At 37.5% G+C, this 20,385-nt stretch overlaps 1 protein-coding gene and 1 long non-coding RNA gene across 3 annotated transcripts in view; both read right to left on the bottom strand.

Annotated features, from left to right (window-relative positions):
• Window positions 1-11,897, bottom strand: part of LOC130715368 (protein PIN-LIKES 3-like) — a 29,608-nt gene extending 17,711 nt beyond the window's left edge. The window contains exons 1-8 of one of the 2 annotated variants that reach the window (XM_057565458.1): window positions 11,818-11,897; window positions 11,525-11,700; window positions 8,818-8,897; window positions 8,592-8,716; window positions 8,200-8,321; window positions 7,625-7,858; window positions 2,744-2,836; window positions 1,276-1,376 (exon numbers count right to left, since the gene is read on the bottom strand). In XM_057565458.1, the coding sequence (XP_057421441.1) occupies window positions 1,276-1,376; window positions 2,744-2,836; window positions 7,625-7,858; window positions 8,200-8,321; window positions 8,592-8,716; window positions 8,818-8,897; window positions 11,525-11,662 (893 nt within the window). In that variant the 5' untranslated portion in view covers window positions 11,663-11,700; window positions 11,818-11,897. The remainder of the gene's footprint in view (window positions 1-1,275; window positions 1,377-2,743; window positions 2,837-7,624; window positions 7,859-8,199; window positions 8,322-8,591; window positions 8,717-8,817; window positions 8,898-11,524; window positions 11,701-11,817) is intronic. The other variant, XM_057565459.1, reaches the window with a different exon arrangement.
• A 6,112-nt stretch (window positions 11,898-18,009) lies between these two features.
• Window positions 18,010-20,009, bottom strand: LOC130714335 (uncharacterized). Its single transcript, XR_009011250.1, has 2 exons — window positions 19,905-20,009; window positions 18,010-18,277 (listed from the first exon to the last, which is right to left on the bottom strand). It is a non-coding gene; the product is annotated as an uncharacterized LOC130714335 (long non-coding RNA).
• Between the last annotated feature and the right edge of the window lie 376 nt (window positions 20,010-20,385).

The raw sequence follows: 20,385 nt of genomic DNA, 5'->3' as shown, positions 1-20,385 counted from the left end.
TATGTTGGTTGTGACTGTTGTGGGGTGTGTCCTTCTTTGATATATTATGGTCTTGGGGGGTGTGTGTACGGGTTTTTTTGCTGGATTGGCCTATAGGTTTGGTTGAGGTGTCCTTTTCTTGTTGGTCTTTGTGTTCTTGCCTTTCATCATATACATCCTCCAGTCACAATTATAAACAAAAATCAATTTTTTAGATTCATTGAATAAATGATGTATGTTATTCAATGAATCTAAAAAGCTAACTTTTGCTTATAATAGTGACCGGAGGATGTATATACCATTTTTTCTTTTGAGAAAAAAGAAAGTGTATTGTGTCCTCCTTCAGTAGCTCAAGTGGTAAAAACTCGAGGACAAACTTTAGGTGCAGGGTTCAAACCCTGCAAACCTAATCCCTGCCCCTAATCCCCTCCCTGGATTAAGAAAATGTAATAGGTTTTGGTTTATGCTTGATGCTTTTCTCAAGTTTTAGTTCATGGGGTGTAGTTGAGTTGGATGATGTAGTTTAAGACTTTATGTCATAATTTTTGGTGGACTGATTAGAAGTATTATCTTCTTATTCTTATAATTTATAACTTCTTAGTCTCTTTACAATTTAGGTAATGACTCCGTATAATTTAGGTGTATCATCTTGTCAAATTTACAGGTTTTATGTTGCTCTAAATTATTTTTGAGATATCATTTGGCATGTTGTTTCTCTTCGGATCATATGTTTTCTCTTCATAACTAAGGGGATCTAATTTAAAGTTCTAGCATTTGGGGTTGTTTTTATGCCTTTTTTCCGAGTATCGAGCTGGGATTAGATGTTGTGCATAACAATTTGAAATATTTTACACATCCTTGATTCGATATTAATAATTAAAGACTTCTTCATCACCGAAAGCTTTATTATTTGATGGGTCTCTTCAAATAGAACAAGATGTGTTTAGGTTCATGATCATTTGGATTTCATGGGTGTGATTGCATAACTAAGCAATACAGTTTTTAAGGTTTTGGGTGCAATGGGTTATTGGTTAAGAGTACAATTGTTCAACCTTAGATGTGTGTATAATTTTAAATATGTTTAATAAATAACTTAGTTTAAAATCCTAGTTGAGAAGATATTCTTGATTAATTTCTATATTTATATTTACTTCATTCTACTTTAGCAATACTTAAAAATAAAGATTGATGAATTAAAAGATACATTTTCATTTCATATGATACAATATAGTGGTTTTTATTTTTATTTTAAAAAAATAATAATTCTAAGTCTTCCAGGAATATAAAGATTCATACCCCACTAAAGATGCAGAATTGATGATGACACGAAGAGGGGCACTATCACCAACCATGAGATTTTGCATCGGGGTGACTGCTCCAATGGTAAATCCAATAATCTGAAAAACGAAAAAGAATATTCAAATTTAAACACACATTAAAATACAAAAACTAACAAATTAATGTTAATTATTCAATGATTCCATGATAGATTCGAGAATGAAAAATGTACAATGGATAACAAACTTAGAGAATTTAAGTGCAATATTTTCATAGAAAGTTAAAAATAACTTAGCAAAAGGAGAAAAAAAAATATGGCTAGTCTGATAAAAAAAATGGACTTTGTCCCTTCGCCTAAGCCCCTCAATATATTTTTTATTTAGTTACTATTATTGTTATCCGAAGAGACTCATATAACCTCCCCTAGCCCAATTATATCCTTCTCATTTTCCTCACTTCTCTCTTTTCTAACATGTAAATTTGATACATTTGGATGTGTAAGGTTCCCAAGGTGTGTTTTTTTTTTGGAATAGTGTCATTCAGTATGCCCAGGTACTCAAAAGGTGATCGGAGTGACCAAGCTACCCAGTGGGAGGGGGTAGCGAGGAGAAGCGGGGAAGTGGTGAGTCGGCGAGCTGGACGTTCCCGGGAGGGGCTCTTGCAAGGGACTCTGATGCCAAAGTAAGTAGAGGAATGAGGAAATAGTAAGTGAAGAAGTGAAGTGAATGGGTTACCTTAGCATGGAGGAGAAGCCCCCTTATATACAAGTAGGGGAATTAGGGTTGGAGCCATGCAACGTCATGCATGACTCGTACTTGGTTTATCCTGGGTCGTTAGATTCCCTGCTTTTCCTGCCGCAAAGCAGTAATCTAACGGCCCAAGTTACCTCGGGATATGTGCCCAACCACTAGTTCCGTAGGGTAGTTGGCCTAGGTCAACCCCTACGTAGTGGACCGCATGTTGTACTGAACTAAGGGGTGGGCCCGGTCGTCAGCTCCAGCGGGGGTATGGGAATGGGGATGGTCGTCCCTTCTCGGAGCTCGTTCCCCATCACGGTGATCGTCCCTTCTCGGAGCTCGTCCTGGACCGTCCCCAGTTAGGGTTTCCCGGAATAATAGTCCCCCAGCTCTGGTCCACTTATTCAGTGGGGCATGAGCTTGAGGGTCCGAATCGTCCCTAGTTAGGGTTTCCCGGAACAGTAGCCCCCCAGCTCTAGTCCACTGATTTAGTGGGGCATGAGCTTGAGGGTCCGAATCGTCCCTAGTTAGGGTTTCCCGGAACAAAAGGAGTGCTCATTGTTCCCATCTTGTTCATTGTTCTCAATTTTTATGATATGTAAAGGGCTAAAAGCTAAAGTTTAGATAATAAATTTGTGAAATAAAATAGATAAAGTAAGGTGAATAATGATCAGTATACTATTAAGATGACATATTTATCAAATGATATTATCACTTAAAACATTTTATATGACAAAAAGTTAGCTTACCCCTGCAATTGTTATTGGTGTAAACAGTTTCTCCATCTTCACATATCCAAAACATTTTGTAATGGGCCATGTAATATGATTCAAAATTGACACCTACAAAAGAAAATGGAAAATGATATCCAACAATTTACATCTTCCTAATAAAAATCTATCTTGAGTCAAGTTTAGTATTTAGGATCAAGTGGTTATTGTACATGGTAGAACATTTTTTACTACAAGATAGTCATCTTCAATGCTTAAAGAAATTCTTTTTGAAAGCCCAAGATTTATATAATAACGAAATCGAGAATAAACATTCTCAAGTTGAAAGAGTATATTCAGACCAATTACAACAGGTCAAACTAGCATCCAAAGGGGTTCCACCCTATTACAACTTTTCTTTGTCAAATAATCAGCTATGGTTTTTTTTTACTATAAATTAGCTATGGTATTGTACTCTCTAAAAATGTGAACAACCCAATACCTTCTACCTCCACCATAATCATATCAATCAAATTCAAGGCATTTAACAACTTCCAAGTCTTATTTACCTTGCATCTTACCCTTCCTACCGCAAGAGATGAATCGCTCTGATCAAGATATTCCTCAACTTAAACGATTGGGAAAATAATAAGCATGCAGGATGGCTTGTACTCAATCTTCTAAAGCCTACATAACATCCATCAATTTGGAGAAGTAATCCTTAATTTCCTTACTGTAATCATATAGGACACCTTCAATCCTGCTTATTCCCGGAGTACCCTTAGATTGGTCATCCACATTGAATTTCGACCTCTGGTGGAGAAGGGAACAACAAGTTTAACCTATGCCTCATGACATAATTCTTCGCATGAATATCCATAAAGTTTTTAGAAAATTCGTAAAGATAATATGGGCACTACCTCCACTACACATACACCCAACACAAGATCTTCAAAATATGCAAGTCACATACTTTGTCGCATGAAAAATCATTTGTTTGAAAAACAACATCATTGTGTGCCAAAAAACAAACCAACACACCAAATACAAAATCAACTCCCAAAGTATCAAATCTGATTATATCTCTCTAGGAGGACCATTCTAAATTCAGACAATGAAGGTTGTTTGAGTTGCACTAAACTACATGTTCTCTATTCAAGATAACAACCCATTAGTCAACAATGTGTTCTCTAAGTGTGAGACATCAATATGTTCTCTGAGATTTTTTCCAATAGTCAGCACCTGCTGCACACACCCTCATCGACCAAAACAACTCCCTTCTTCAAGAGATTAACCTTTATTGTGATCATATTTTCCATAGCTTGCCAATGTAAAAACCACCTTTGGTGGTATAGTCTTCCTTGCCCACTGCATCAAAACCCAACCTAGAGTGGCAAAAAGTTGACTCTTTGTCATTGAACATAGCGTCCTGACTGTGAAACAACCATTATGTTCACTGGTCCAAATTACATCGTCGTTGCCAGCATTGGGAATGAGCGAATTAATGACTGACATAAACTAATATTGCTTTTCTACCTCCTAACGAAGCATTGACGTCTAAACTTGCGTCCTAGCACCATTTACCACTAACAAATAACCTCAAATCTGCATTTTTGGCAAGTTCATTTACAGCCAAAGCAAACATACGAGGGAACCTACTATGGAGAAGACACATCTCAGGCTAAAGATCCAACCAGAACCGGAAGAGTGACATGTTCCGATACTTTAGAATTTGATATCCCTGAAAGCCTCTCTGATTACCGAGTCCTCCAGAATGGTTTTCAAGATATCTTGCAAAACATGAAAAATGAGCAGGAATTTTCCACCAGTAGATGCATCAATAAAAACCCTTCATCCAGCCCATATTTTGGACTCACTGCCTGTTTCTGGAAAGCCCACTTCTCCCCTCGAACCTCCAAACCCACTTGATGAGCATAACTAATCCTTTAGCCTAAGAAGTCGAGGCCAAGCCACCTGGTTGCGTTCTTTTACAAACCTCCTCCCAAGAAATCCACGAAATATGACGCCCACTATCCCTCATTACCCAAAGAAATGCCCGCATGAGTTTCTCAAACTCACCAACCACTCCTACTGGTGCCTTAAAAAGTGTCATGTAAAACATCAGAATAACACTTATTATTGCTCGCAATAGTATGAGCTTCCCACTAAGGGACAAGAACTTGGGACTTTACATAGCTAATTTGTTTCTCTTTTTTAAATCAGCATAAACCAAAACCATTTCCTTCTCAGATAAACACCAATAGGAGCTCCGTGGTAGGAAAGTGGCAAAGCTCCCACACTCTCCTCCAACAAACTCATCACCCTCTCAACCACCTCGTCCTGCATATTACACAACCTATCAACATAGACTTGCTAAAATTCACCTTCGGTCCAAAGGTCACCGCGAACATTTGCAATACCTCAACGATTTTCTCCCACTTTACTGTGTCATTTTCATAAAAAAAAATGTGAGTGTCATCAACGAACTAGAGGTGGTTCATCCATAAGTTGTTCCCCACAAAGAAATCCATATCAGTTCTCCCACTCGAATAAAAGATTTAACAAGTAAGAAAGTATGTTGACACATAGATTGAACAACAAGGGTGATAACGGATTTCCTTGCTGCAAACCCTTTTCAATTTCAAAGAAGTTCGAGGGGGGCCCGTTATCCAAGACCACTAGTGAAGCTTTTGTGACACAACCTTGAATCCAAGTAACCAATTTGCTGCAAATCCCATTTACTTTAACTCATTTAATGGAAAGTATAAATTTATGTTATCATAGGTTTTAGTGAAATTAAGTTTCAACAAACACCCACCTTCTCTACTTTTCTTCATGGATTCCACAACTTCCTTTGCGATCAAAATGCAATCTGCAATCTGGCACCCTATGGTAAAATCAAATTAACTCTATGATAGGAGCACTGACATCACCCTTTTTAACCGAGCCTTCAAGACCTTGGCAATCAATTTATTTACATTTCCAATCAAGCTAATGAGGCAGTAATCAATTATCACACTACGATTCCGATTCTTCAGAATTAATGCAATGAAAGGCGCATTCAACCATTTCACGAACTTTCCATGCTTGTGAAAATCCTAAATCACCTCAATAATATCCTCTTGGACCAACGTCCAAAACTCCTTGAAAATTTTGATGTTGAATCCATCCGGACCCGAAGCCTAGTTCCAATCAAAAGATTGAATTATTTCCCATATTTCATGCTTAGTAAATTCCTCTTCCAAAATCGATCTATTAGCTTCAGCCACCTTTGCCAAGTTGCTAGACCGCATTGCTACCTTTATCCTTGTTTCCTTCTTAAAGAAGGCATGTAAATGAATGAAAACAGCTTGCTTGATGGCCTCTGCCCATCCAGACTTTTCCCATCTAACACCAACTGCTAAATAATATTTTTAAGTCCCCTAACGTTACATACCTTGTGGAAGTAACTGAAATTTCTATCCCCTTCCTTCAACCACTTCACACTTGCCTTCTAATATATAGCCACATACTTTCCTCCTTCCTATACTCCTTCCACAAATTGCAAGTGATCTCTAATCTCTTTCTTCTCATCTCCACAAAAAAATCATTCCCCCTCCATATGACCCAAGACACCATGCAACTGATCTTCTAGCCCCTTATTTTATTCAGAACCTCAACCCCCTCTATTCTTCCTCCACTCTCGGATCCTATCTCTTACGCCCTTCAAGTTTTGTTGCAGCACATATCTTGACTAACCCTCAACCATTTCCAAACTCCACCATTCCTCAACCATTTCTTTAAGTCCCTTCTCCATAAGCTAGTAGTTGAAAATGTAGAATCGCTTTGGCTCAATCACTTGATCCCAACGCTAAAATCGATGATCAGAAATTCCTCAATCCTTCACTTTTCGAGAGGCTCTATTGAACATCAATATTGTCTCATCATTAAGGAGTCATGTATACAATCTGCTGCTCAAGTCCTCATGTCTAGAGTTGTACCACTTGAAGTCCCATTTCAATAATGGTAAATTTGTTAGGGTATAGTTATCTACAAATTGCATGAATAGAGAATTTTCCACCTTAATGCTCCCACTCCCCCTCCTTTCTTCTTCAAAATTAAGAGTAGTATCAAAGTCCCCCCCCCCCCCACACCACAACATCTGAAAAAAGATCCAACTTTGCACCTATTGTAGCTAAAAATTCACCCCTACTCTTATCCTTATTAGGCCCATACATATTCCCTAACCAACATCCAATAGCATCTAAGAAATTAACTACTAGAAAGAGAAATCTGGTACTTTAACATACTAGAATGCATTCTTTCTCCACATGCTTACAAAGCCCTTTGCTGAACCTTTTGCACAAACAAACTCTAAAGCCATATCGAAAGACCTTGCCTAGCAATCAAAGATTTTCTCTCTTTTCGCATTCAGCTTAGTTTCTTGAAAGAGAAGCATCTTCGGTTTTACACAACTCAAAGCCTTCTTTACAACCCGTTGCTTTGTCTAGTTGCTCAAGCCCCGAACATTCGACGAGATCCACACCCTCCCCATCGCACTATAGTTCAGGTTTTGTAGTAGCTAAATTGGTCGGCTTGACCTTGAATCACCAATTCCTCTAGACTGCACATTGAAAGATCATTCCCTAGGTTTTTCATGTTCTCAGTGCCTTTGGCACCCTTTTCAAAACTCCCTGTGGCCCTTATTGATCAAAGATAAGGGTATCAGTACTTTCAGTCTCAAGCGAATCTGGGACATTGTTGGTGACCTCTCCTTGGATCTTCTTTCTTGTTATTGCCATTTTAAAAGTCCATCATTCTTTTCAAAAATAAAAGAACAATTCTCATTCCAAGCATATTAACATAACACCAGTGGAAATTGTTCGATAAAAATGAATAGTAAAGTATACTAGTTTATTAAAGTTAGGAGTAGTAATCAACCTTGCTCTCATTTTTATCATGTGGTGACTCATGTTGAATTGAAAGATTGTCTGTGCTCGAAAAGTTTGTTGAAGGAAGCAATGGTTCCTTGACATTTGCCGGAAATATTTCTGGTGTTGTAGTAAAATGTGTAGTGCTGGTTGTGGCATCAATCGTATTCATATTTTGAGTGTCCCTATCCACACTTGACTCCATGAGGATATACAAATATGAGAACGTCAAAAGTGAAGATACCTGAAATATCATAAAATAGATAAACTTTAGCAACTAACTTAGTATATAAGAGACTGAAAGAAATTCTCAATACATTGCATTTTTGTGATTAATAAAATACTTGGCAAACAGACAAATTTAATAAATAAATAAAATACTTTGTTGTTTGGTCTTTCGAACATTCCAAAAGTCCCTGTTGTGGAATTCAAGCTCATGAGCAAACAACGTTCAAAAAAAAGCTCATGAGCAAACATTTCATAGGTAATTAACTAATTACTCAGGTTTTATATAATTATACCACCTATATATTTTTAATAGTGTATATTAGAATTACCCTTGCAAAAAGCAAACATAGAACATACTCCCATAGAAATGGATGCGTAAGCTTCCCCATAAGTTGAGCAGGTGGATGTATCTCCAAATGGACTGTCGCTCTCTTTACAAACTGCTGGGACAATAATAATAGGCAAATTCCCCAAATTCCCTGTGCACAATGCAGAATCACCCTCAAAAATAAAATAAGTGGAATAAGTTATCAAAGTCAAATTTAGTGTTTTATATAAATTCAAATCAATAATAATAGTTAGACATACGAAAATTCTCAAACATTTAACAAATATACATTTTGGCAGGCAGTTTTTAACCCCTTCTTACAGTTGCGTGGTTTAATCCCCTTAAACATGTATATCTGTTGAATGTCCGGAATTTGTGTATGTCTACCTATCATTACTCTATATAAATTTAGAGTAACAACCAGCAGCACAGCAACCACTAACAAGGCCTCGAAGGTGTTTAGGGGTTCTAGCCATTTTGTTAAGCATCCAACCCAAAACAGAGCCAACTATGAATGTTAACAAGATATTCACCACCATAAACCACCTGAACATACATAATTATGATCATATATAAACACATGAGAAGCAAATATGATGATGATAAACAACATTAGTGAAATCAGAAATGGTGATTGAAGTACTTACATTTCAACTAATTGGTCAAAAGTGATTGTTTTGGCCAATTCGGCAATGAGCAGCGCCGGAGTGAACACATAAAACACAAGCTGTTCAATGAAGCAGTGTGTAAGGGGTTGATTTCCTTTTTCTTATATTGATGTGCCAAAAAAAGTAAATAACATAAGTTTTTTTCTTTTTTAATTAAACTGTATTGTAACTCAATTTTAAATATGAATAGGATTATTATAATACTAATATGACTGAGTTTATAAGATTGTTCTTGCATAAAACAAATAATTTAGGTATGGAAAAAAAATTGGTGTGTTCAATTCACATAATTTTATATCTGGTTGATAAAAAAAATAGAAGAGGCTATTAATTATGGGTTTTGATTCATCATCCCATTTTCTCTACCATATTATTTTCTCTCACTTTTTCAATCTATTTTTCTCTGGAATAATATTTCGTGTACACCATGTGAGTGCATACTACTAAAGAGAGATAGGTAGGGAGAAGAGATAAATAATAGGTGTGATATGTGAGGTAATGTAATGGGAAAATAGTTAGAGAGAAAAATGGTGTCCCAATGTGTTTGCATTGTTTGGTGGGAAACATGTCTTTAATGTTCTCTCTTATTTTCATATCACACATAACATATTATATTTCTCATTTCTCTCTCTTTTAATCATATCTCTCTCATAGAGTGTAAGTGGGCTGAGTGTGAATGTATTACACTACAAGCTAATGACTCATTGGAGCACCAAAATTTAGAGTTGGCCTCGATTGTGATGCTAATTTTCATTCTTCAGCGTCGGCCAAGACGACGCAAAGTGTCAAATGGAAACTTAAGTTCAACAACGGATTGGCCGACGCTCATTAGCGTTTGCTAGGATAATTTTAGCGTTGGCTAAAGCAGACACTAAAATTACCGACCAACTCAGTGTCCGCCCAACGTCAATTTAGCGATGGTTCACCATAGATACTAATTTCAAAGACTAACTTAGTGTCGGTTATGACCGAGGCTGAGATAAACTCAGTCAGACTCAATTCGTAGGTCCATGACTTAGTGTTGGTCTGGCCAACGCTAAGCTTCGATTGTATCTCATCCACAACGACTTTATTAGTCTCTTCCCCCCTCAAACCAATCACATTTCTCCAGTTCTCCTTAACCATCACCCATTGCACCGCAGTAGTCGCCCCGTTGCCCGACGCCCTTCCTCTCCCCTCGCCCTCAGCTGCCCCTCACAAACAAAAATGGACCCATGTAGTCCTCTATGGATGTCGCCCACTAAAGTCTTGAATTTTCTCATAAATTACATATTTGTTAGTTTCTAAGGTATCCCACGATCGATAGTCATGAAATTAATCACACGAGACTTAGAGATTACGTTAAGTAGGTAGGTCACTTCTAAAAAATGTTTCTTCTACGCACTATTCAGATATCGAACCCTAAACTAAATACTTAAAAAGTCAAACTACCTACCATTAATTGTGTTACACCTTATTGGTTCATATAAATATGTATGGCATGTAAAACTTGCCCCATATTGTTTTAATGTTGTTTAATTAATTTGTTTTCTCACTATGTAAATAAAAAATTGGTTCATAATAGAGTCACATAGATGCATAACATTTAAGCATCGGGTGGGAGGAGTAGCTCACTTGGTTGAGTTAAGGGTAGAAATAGGTGTTCGAGATGGAGGTTCAGGGTTCGAACCCTGAGGAGGAGCATTTGTAACTACTAACAACTAACCACTAACATTTGCCTATAAAAAAAATAATAACATTTAAGCATATATCGCACTATTATTCTATCAACTCTTAAAGTAATAAACTGCTTCTACTTTTCAAAAAAACAAATATATATACTGCTTCTATTATAAATATTTCTCATATATATTTTATTTTTGTTTCTTATACGCTCCTATTCATTACATCCAGGTTTAATTTTTTATTCACACAATTTTAAATGATTTTATGCGTACGTAAATTTTTTTTTGGTTACAACAAGGAAAGATGCGTACGTAAATTGAGAAAGAAGATTCTTTTCCATTAAAAAAAATTGAGAAACAGATCAAATTCACCTAATTTTAAATGTAAACGAACTTGATTAGCTCAAAAAAAAACCCTAAGGAGAGTAAATTCACAGTGTCTTAACTATGGGGACCATAAATATAATTTAACCTTAGTAATAATAACGATTATTTAGTTTTCACTCAATTTTATTTACACTAATAAAATAGTGCCCCAAGTAATTGGTAGAGTGTTGCATCTTTAATAGTCTTCTATAGCTGCATTTCTTATGAGTCTCAAGTTACTAGGCCAATTATAGTCAGATATTATTATTTTTATGTTTATTGCTAGTTTATTATTTAGATCCATGTTCTAGAATATTTCGGTGCAACAAGATCATGCCACTTGTATGGCATTGTTTAGTCCTAGCTAGGATCACCTTCTTCAAGTGATAAAGGGATAATAAGAATATTGGCAAAACCTCTTTTTATTTTCTTCTCTTAATTTTGCTTTTATTTACTCTCTTAAATATTATGTCTCTTCTCTCTTAAAACTCCTATGATTCAAGAAGCTAGAGGACAGGAGGAAGTAAATTCATAAGAAATGAATTTCCAAACGCAATGGATCTAGCTCGCATAGTCATAGCTTAATGAAAAATTATCCAATAACACCTTAATATAATGGTATCTAGTGTACTTAATTAAAAACAGAGTGAACTCACACTGTTCAAACAATTCTTGGCTTCAACTCCTCGCAGGAAGTTGAAACGTTCAGTAGCCATCAATGCACCAAGGAGAGTAACCAAGAGTGTCTCCAACACTGGCATCAGTGCCACCACGAACAAGTTCCAGAATGCCATTGCTATGTGACCCGGCCCCCTGTTCTGCTCACACCAAACTTGTGCAATTAAGCATATTAGAAAATGGTTATGCTGTAGAATCTTATCATATAATGTGTAACTTATGGTTTATGAAAGATAAATCACATGCTAACGTGGATGAAAAAGAGCCATACCAAACACCCACAATCTGCTGTCCAGAAACTGATGATAACCACCAAACAGAGATCAAAATTCCATATACAAGGGGGAAAGCATGAACAATGGGATTGGCATATGCCGTTTAGGATAAGTTTATATACAACCTATCATGTCTTTATCAATTTTTTGATATGGGTTTCGTGCACTATTAGAATTTGATTTTTATTGTACTACTCATTCTTTTCACATCTTTTTTTTTTATACTTCTTTCTTTTATATCCTTTTTTATATTGAAGTTCCAGGACAGAAATATATTAAAATTTAGTATATTTCTATTTATAAATACTAAGGATAATAAAACTTTGTTACATCCAAGATTGTAAGACCATTGGATAGAGATAGAAATTGAATAGATATATGTGAGATGTGATATATAATTTTAGGCTTAATCCTCAAATTGGTTAATTAGGGTAATTTTAGTTAATTGATTAATAAACCTGACATGTTATTTTATTTTTTATTTTTTTTAAAAAAAATTACGTCAGCTCATTTGTCCCAATCAGCGATCCAAATTATCATTCGCTAGAGCTTCGGGCTCCGGCGAGGACCGGCTCCACACGTTTTACAATGATGAGGACCTTTTCCACAATTTTTTCCGGAGAGGGACTTAGTTCAAATGGCGAGACAAAAACAGTGACCAATTTGAGGATTAAACCATAATTTTATGTAACTGAAAGAGATAAAGAGAGAAAAAAGTGTGATAAAGTGTATGCATTCTTTTGTAGTACACGTATACATACTTTTGTACAGAAATGATGAAATATAACCAATCAAACTTACCCAAGTAGCTCGCAACCTGCGGTAGAGTTGGTTTGGCCAATAGTTGCTATAAATATTTCAACAATACCAATCATTAGACCAAAAATAATAATAATAGTAATTGTTAACTGGAGCAATACCTAGCTACCCTAGCAACCTTCCGTCTAACAATTGACACAAATCATAACTGAAGAGTGAATGTGCTGTGCTGGTTTCAATTGACACTTCTACGAGCTGATGAATGCTTTGTTTGGATGCAGAGATAAAAAAATTGGGTTAATCATCTAATTGATCCCTGTCTTTGTCTCACCGTCTGAAATTGGTCCCTTTCCGGAAAATTTACAAATCTGAATCCTCTCGTTTGCAATAAGTCTGGAGCAGGTCCTCACCGGAGCCCGGAGCTCCGGCGAGTGATGAGTAAGCATGCTAACTGGATAAATGAGGCTGATGTGTCAAGGAAAAAAAATTAAAAAATTAAAATAAAATACAAATCAGTTTTATTTACTTGAAAGTCCCTAATTAACCCTAAAAACTAACTAATCATGATTAAGGTCCAAATAAAAAAAACTCTTTCCAGAATTCATCTTCTTCTCTTTCAAAAAAAATTATCTTTTGCTTTCATCTTCCCTGAACCCTAATTCTCTATCCTTCTTCCCATAGCCTCCAACCATTTTCTCCCCTTAATCCTTTAGCTGCCACCCCTTCCTCTCCACTCACCTTCAAAAACCTTTTCCTCTTCCTGAACCCATCATCTCTCTCTAAGACCAAACCAAAGCATTCACCATCGTGGCCGGATCCACCCCCCATGGCAACCTTAAAAACTCGAAACAAAGCCATGGTTAAATAACCGTGGTGACTTCGACAGAGCCACCACCAACAGCAAACCCAACAACAGAGATGAATGCGTGGTGGCCTCGATTGGTTTCGATTTGGCTTGATCTGGGTTCATTTGGTTCGATCTGTGTTCTCTTGGTCTCAATCTTGCTCGATCTGGCTTGATCTGAGTTCTGGTACGACTGGATCTTGCTTCAGATTGAGCTCGAATGGTGGTTGTGGCTTGTTGGTGTCGCTGGGCTTAGGGTTGGTGTTGATGTCGCTGGGCTTAGGGTTGCTGTTTGTGTAGGTGGGGTTATAGGGTTAAGGGTGGTGGTGGGGAGTAGGTGGTTTGGGTTTCGATTGGGGTGAGGTTGGGGTTAAGGGTGGCGGTGGGGAGTGGGGAGTGGATGGGTATGGTGGCGGTGGGGTTGAGGTTAATGGTGGCGGTAACGTGTGGTGGAGCAGGGGAATACGTGCGGTGGGGTTGAGGTTCATTTGGGGTGTTTTCATCTTCTGGGTTTGGTGCATAAGTGCTTTCTGCAATTCTCCTTCTGTTGCAGATTCTTGTTCAGTGAGAGTGAGAGAGAGACATTTTGCCAGAAAGAAAAGGGGAGAAGGAGAGATTCGCAGAGAAGGTGTGTGGAGGAAGAAAGGAAGAGACAGAGGTTGAAGGATGAAGATGATGAGATGGAGATGATGAAGATGATGAACTGAGATGTGAATTTGGGTTTTTTTGGGTTTAACTTCAGCGCATGTTTTTCTTTTGATTTGGGTTTTTTATTTAATTTAATTTTTATTAATTAAACTAGGGTTATTTTTGTTAATTGATTTTACTTTTTTAATTAAATTTAAATTTCTGACTTGTTATTTAATTTTATTATTTTATTATTTTTTTAATCCACGTCAGCATACTTAACCCAGTCAGCAAGCCAAATTATCACTCGCCGGAGCTCCGGGCTCCGGCGAGGACCTGCTCCAGACTTATTGCAAACGAGAGGACCCAGATTTGCAAATTTTCCGGGGAGGGACTAATTTCAGACGGTGAGACAAAGACAGGGGCCAAGTAGACGATTAACCCTAAAAAATTGGAGGAAAAAATATTTAAGAAAGGAGTGAAGGAGTATAAGAAGAATGAATATAAAGAAAAAATGAGTGGATATTTATGTTTTTTCGATTGAGTGAAAAGGAGATTTCTTTAAAGTAGTAATTTTCACCTCCCACATCTAGTTCCACCTTCCTTTAAATGGCGAAAAGACAAAATTACCACTTTTAAAAAAAATAACTTCCCCCTTCTACCCCCTTCCACCCACCACCCCTTATTCTCATATCTTCTCTCATCTTTCTTCTTTCTTTACCAACATCATCCCTTATCCTCAATTTCTCTATCCAAACTCATCCTCCATTTCTTCCTCCTCTTCCCTCCCGTCGTCATCGCGATCCGTCCTTGTCTCTGTCGTCGTCGCCCTCACCTTCACCGTCCTCGTCTCCGTCGTGTGCGTGGTTCGCGAACGCCGTCTCCGTTTAAGGTACTGTTGTCACGTTCGTTACTGTTCGTTTATGTCATGCTTCGCACCTTAAAGTGTGTAATAGTGCGTAGTTACGCACTTAAAGTTTGATAGGTTTGAATGTTATATTGATTTAATTATGCACGTTAACACACTTTAAAGTGCGTTCTATTGCAAAATGCAGAAAAAAATTGTATGTTTGTTTACAATTTTCTTTGACCATTGTAAAAGCTATTACCATGAGTCGAGTTAAGTCTTATGAGGTTGGCAAGCTGGAAGAGAAGTCATCATTTAGCAAGTTAGTAAACGCAGAAGATGTGCAAGACGAGCCACTTTATGTGAACTATAAAAAGACATTCACCACAGATAAGGTAGCTTACTGTCTATATCCATGATAATAACAAATTTAGGCATCAATGACCTTGTAATGACCAATATTTTTGCGGTTGTAGGTGTTTGCTTCTCGGGATGAGGTCTTGGAATGGGCTTGTAATCTTGAAAAGAAATTAGACTTCGTTGTTGTTATTATCAGGTCTGATAATGGGGGTGTTAAAAGGAAGACGCTTCTGACATTATGATGTGAGCGGAGCGGCAAATGTTTTGTACAAGTCTATCTTAAAGCGTCAGGGCACTTGAACTAGCAAGTCTAACTGTCCTTTCAGGTTGTTGAATATTATTATTAAGATTTAGTTTAGAAATAGAGATATGGTTCAAATATAGGTTTCTATTATGGATAATGATATAAGGCACGATGGGAGCACGAGGAAATTTCTGGCGGTTTGAAACCGCCAGAAATGTGTAACGCTTACGGTTTTTTCTGGCATAACAAACTAGTGGCGGTTTATAACGGCCAGAAAGTTGTAAACCTTGTGTTTTTTCCTGGCACCGTATATTAGTGGCGGTTTGAAACCGCTACTAATTGCTTCTCGTGCACACTCGTGCACAATTCTGTCGGGCTAAATAGCACTGCTCTTCTATTATAGATTAGTATCTTTTAGATTTAGAAAGATATAGTTCTGATATCTTTTACATCTATATATACTGTACAAGTTTATCAATATATCAATATTAGAAATTATCATATTCAACTTGGTATCCAAAGCAAGGTTTTTTAGGTTTCTTTTTCTCTTTACTGGTTTGTTGTTCCGGCAGCCACTGTGTTGTTGCCGCTCGTTTTTCTCGGTGGTTAAGTGACTACACGACCACCACCATCAGAACCAGAGGCCGCCGATCTACTTTCCGACGAAATTTCAACTTCGACCAACCACTCACGCGCCGCCACAGCAGCACAGCATCGCCGGCGCGTGAGTGTCACGCGCCACCTTCCAGGCCGCCACGTGTCGTTTTTTCCGCCACCGGAGTGATCGCCCGACCTTCCTCTTTCCCTTTTGGCCATGTTTGGTTTGTGGGTCTTCTGTTTTGACCCTATTTGGACGTTCTTCGTGCCACCTCTCATTGTTGGCAAAGTTTGGTTTGGTTTGGTTTGTTTTTTAGGTGTTGTTTGCATTTGTTTTGACATCCTCCTTGACGTCTCTCATCGTTTGCCCAATTTTGTTTATTGGTGCTTTGTCTTTTTGGTATTTTTCCTCTTTTCTTCATGGATGAAGAGAAGAAGAGTTTGGTGTCTTATGCTTTTTCCGGATCTCCTAAAATTACCTCGGAAAAGCTTAATGGGAAGAACTATTTGAGTTGGCGTGATGCTGTTGACATTTGGTTTGTTGGTCAAGGATTATCTGACCATCTTTCTTCTAAGGTTTCTGACATTGATGTTTCTAAAAGAGACGACTGGAAGAAAGTTGATGCTCAGCTCGTTTCCTTGTTATGGCAGTCGATTGAACCGAGTTTGATGCTTCACTTTCGAACTTACAAAACTTGTTATGATATTTGGAAGACAGCTGAAAACTTTTATGTGAATGATGTTCAAAGGCTTTATGAGACAGCTCGAGGTATATCGTCTCTTCATATGACAGATTCTGACCTGCCCTCCTATCTGAAGAAGGCTCAGTCTCTTTGTGATAAAGTCAAACTGATGTTGGAAAATGATGATGTGAAGGAAATGAAAAAGAAGAATGATAATTTTCTCATGGTACTTGTTCTCCATGGCCTTCATAAAGACTATGAATCTATTCAGAATCAAACTCTGACAAATCCTGCTATCCCTACAGTTGCAGAGCTTATTGGTCGTTTAATTAAGGTTCCGCCAGCAGAGATGGATTCTCCCACCCCTTTTGAGTCATCTGTTTTGGCCTCAAACTCCTCTGGTCGGGGTCGAGGTCGTGGAGGTAAAGATGGAGGTAGAGATGGAGGTCGTGGAAGAGGAAGAAGCAATCTTCATTGTTCCTATTGCGATATGGACGGCCACACTCAGGATCATTGCTACCATTTAGTTGGGTTTCCTGGCAAAACTGCCACGGTTGCTCAATCTCCGGTACATGCTACTGAACAAAAGCTCGAATCTTAGGAACATCGTCTTTCTGCTAGTGAATACAAGGAATTTCTTCAACTTAAGGCAGCTCAACAATCCTCTTCCTCAGCCACCGTAGCACATGCTGGTAATTCTACCCTTTGTCTCTCTCCATCTGCAGGATCGTGGATTTTAGATTCTAGTGCTTCTGATCATATGGCTGGTAATCCTTCCCTTTTCAATAATTTGACACCTCGTAAACCACCTCATAGTGTTACTCTTGTTGATGGATCTAAAGCACAAGTCAAGGGCATTGGTCAAGCTTCACCCATTTCCTCTTTATCATTAGATTCTGTCTTATTTGTACCTGGTTCCCCTTTTAATTTAATTTCCATAAGCCGACTTACTCGTGCTTTGAATTGTTCCATAACCTTTTTTTTCTGATTCTTTTCTCATACAGGACCGAAGTACCAGGAAAACGATTGGAGTTGGATATGAATCACGTGGTCTCTATTACATACAACCTTATCTGTAACACCCCAATTCTAAACGGCATATGTATTGCAAATATCAGAGTGATAAAAATTTTAACACTCATGAGGCATTACATAATCACTTAAAACATTAACATAATGCTCTTGTAACAGATACATAGCACATAAACTTTGAGATGAACTCATAAATAAACTTAAATGCTCTTGTGACAGTTAATTAGTCTTTGAACTAGTTCACTTTGACAAATAGTTATGCAGCGAATCCAATGTCTTTAAAACTTAAAGAAAACATAGTATCTTGCCCACAACTTAAAACAGAAACAACTTCTCAAATAACAACTTAATTCAAATTATAACAGAAGGAAAACAAGCGTCCATTTCCCCCCCCCCCCCGAGTGCTACGTATCAGAGCAAGGACTCCAACTCGAAATAAAGGCTATAGACTACTCCTGATTACCTGCACGTTACCAACAAGGGTAACATTCAAACAGAAAAGGTGAGATATCGAGTATCATAAATATAAGAATGGCAATAAATATGCTAGATTAATGCCACACCACTTCTTTATATATTCATATAGCTCAGTTACTAAAACAGTCACAAATAACGTCATCGACAATGATACAATTCGAACACAACAATGACTATGCATATGTATGTGGTACCAACAGGGCTTCAGCCCTCATCACTAATTGCCAATTATTGGAGGCACAAGGCATAAGCCTTCATCACAAATCGCCAATACAGGCCATCACAGAGTATGCAGATGCTATGCGACTCAAAAGGACGTATACATCTCATAATCATCACTTCAACATGAGGCATTGCGCATATATCACTACATCACTAACATCGCTTAAAACAACACAATTCAGCACACATGCATTTTTATCAACTATACAATTACCCTGACATCTTAGGCAATTTTGGCACCAAATCAATGAAACAACTCACTTAAGCATGCAATCATGGAAGAAGCTATCACATATGGTAAATAAATTATGGATTTCATGCTAAAGGTGTTCAGCCACATGCATCATCCTCATAGCTAATACATGGCACATAAAGACATTAACTTTCATACAACATGTAAGCTAAATCTAATTATATTTCCAAAACAATCAGAATTTCCGTAATCTGGAAAAACAGCAGGAACACCAGCCACTAAAAGCGGTCTCCTGAATTCGTTACTGAACCAAAAATCATGTATTTTATATGCCTAGAAAGCTAACGTAAAGTCCTACAGTTTCTTAGTTGATCACATCTTCATTTGAGCACTCTAACTGGGCGAAAACAGGTCTCGAAGTGTACTGTCCAGCCCAGGAAATTTTGGACAGCAGCACAGCATCATCAAATCCGTGCATAAATCATATAGCAGTTCAGGAATTACGCTCACAGCAGAAACATATTTCAGTAGAGATAACCTACAGGATTCGTTACTTGTTCAAAAATTACAAATGACCTCAATTTGAAAAGCTAACAGAAAACTCTACCACTTTCTAGTTCATCAAAGAATTTTCTGGGCACATTAACAAGGTGAAAAATCACGTTGAAGTTCACTGACAGAGATAGCAGATACAGAGCGCAAAAAAACATGGTTTACTAAACTGAACTTACAGACCTTGTCTCTCAACCAAAAATTATGTACCATATCATTCCAGAAAGCTCTTTCAAAGGTCTACACTTTCTCAGTTCAACGCAACATTATTCGAGCACTCTAAACAGGCTCTAAAAGGCTTCGAAAGTCACGGTTCATACCAGGAAAATGACCAGTCCGTTTTATGTTCCAAAATAAGTGATTAAAGTTGTTTCTCATCAAACAAGACACAAAACCTAACAAGCATGCTACCTAACAGTCCTTATGTGCGTGATCATAAAGAAAATCAAAAGGGAACCTCAACCCAAAACTCCTAGCATACTATGGTTCTGCCCTCACCCCGTTCAATCACACAAAAGAAAATCCCAAAATCAATGGATTTCAAATCAGATTTCCAGAACATCATTAACAGAAACAATTCTACATCTCCCAAATCCCTAATATCATTCACCATAATTCCATTAGAAACTCAAAATCCCACCCTTACCTTTGGATTGAGTGCAGCTCCCCGTTCCCGATCGAATTCTCCGAAGCCGATCCGCTCTCCCTCTCTTCCTGCTACTTCACGCACAGCCTTCTTCTTTTTTTTTTTTCACCTTCTTTCTTTTTCTTTAGCTGCTTCCCCATCCTTATTAAACCATCTAAACCTAATTCCTCAAGGGCTAAACTAAAAATCCTAAAATCTCTCCTAGTCCTTGTCTCTATTTTTAATCCTAACTTTCACCCCCTAACTTTCTTCCATTTCATAAAACACACCCAGCATCACAAAAAATATATTTTATTTCATTAAAGTATTATTATATCACCTATTAAACCACCATACAATATAATATTAATTAAAATAAAATACCAACATTATTTTAATTAAAAACGGGGTGTTACATTATCTATCAACACTATGTGCAGTCTCTGAGTCTCCTGATCTTTTACATCGTCGGTTAGGTCACCCAAGTCTTGAAAGGTTGAAG

Source organism: Lotus japonicus, chromosome 4 (genome assembly GCF_012489685.1).
Source record: "Lotus japonicus ecotype B-129 chromosome 4, LjGifu_v1.2".
NCBI classification, from domain to species: domain Eukaryota; kingdom Viridiplantae; phylum Streptophyta; class Magnoliopsida; order Fabales; family Fabaceae; genus Lotus; species Lotus japonicus.
This window is presented reverse-complemented; position numbering and strand designations above follow the sequence as displayed.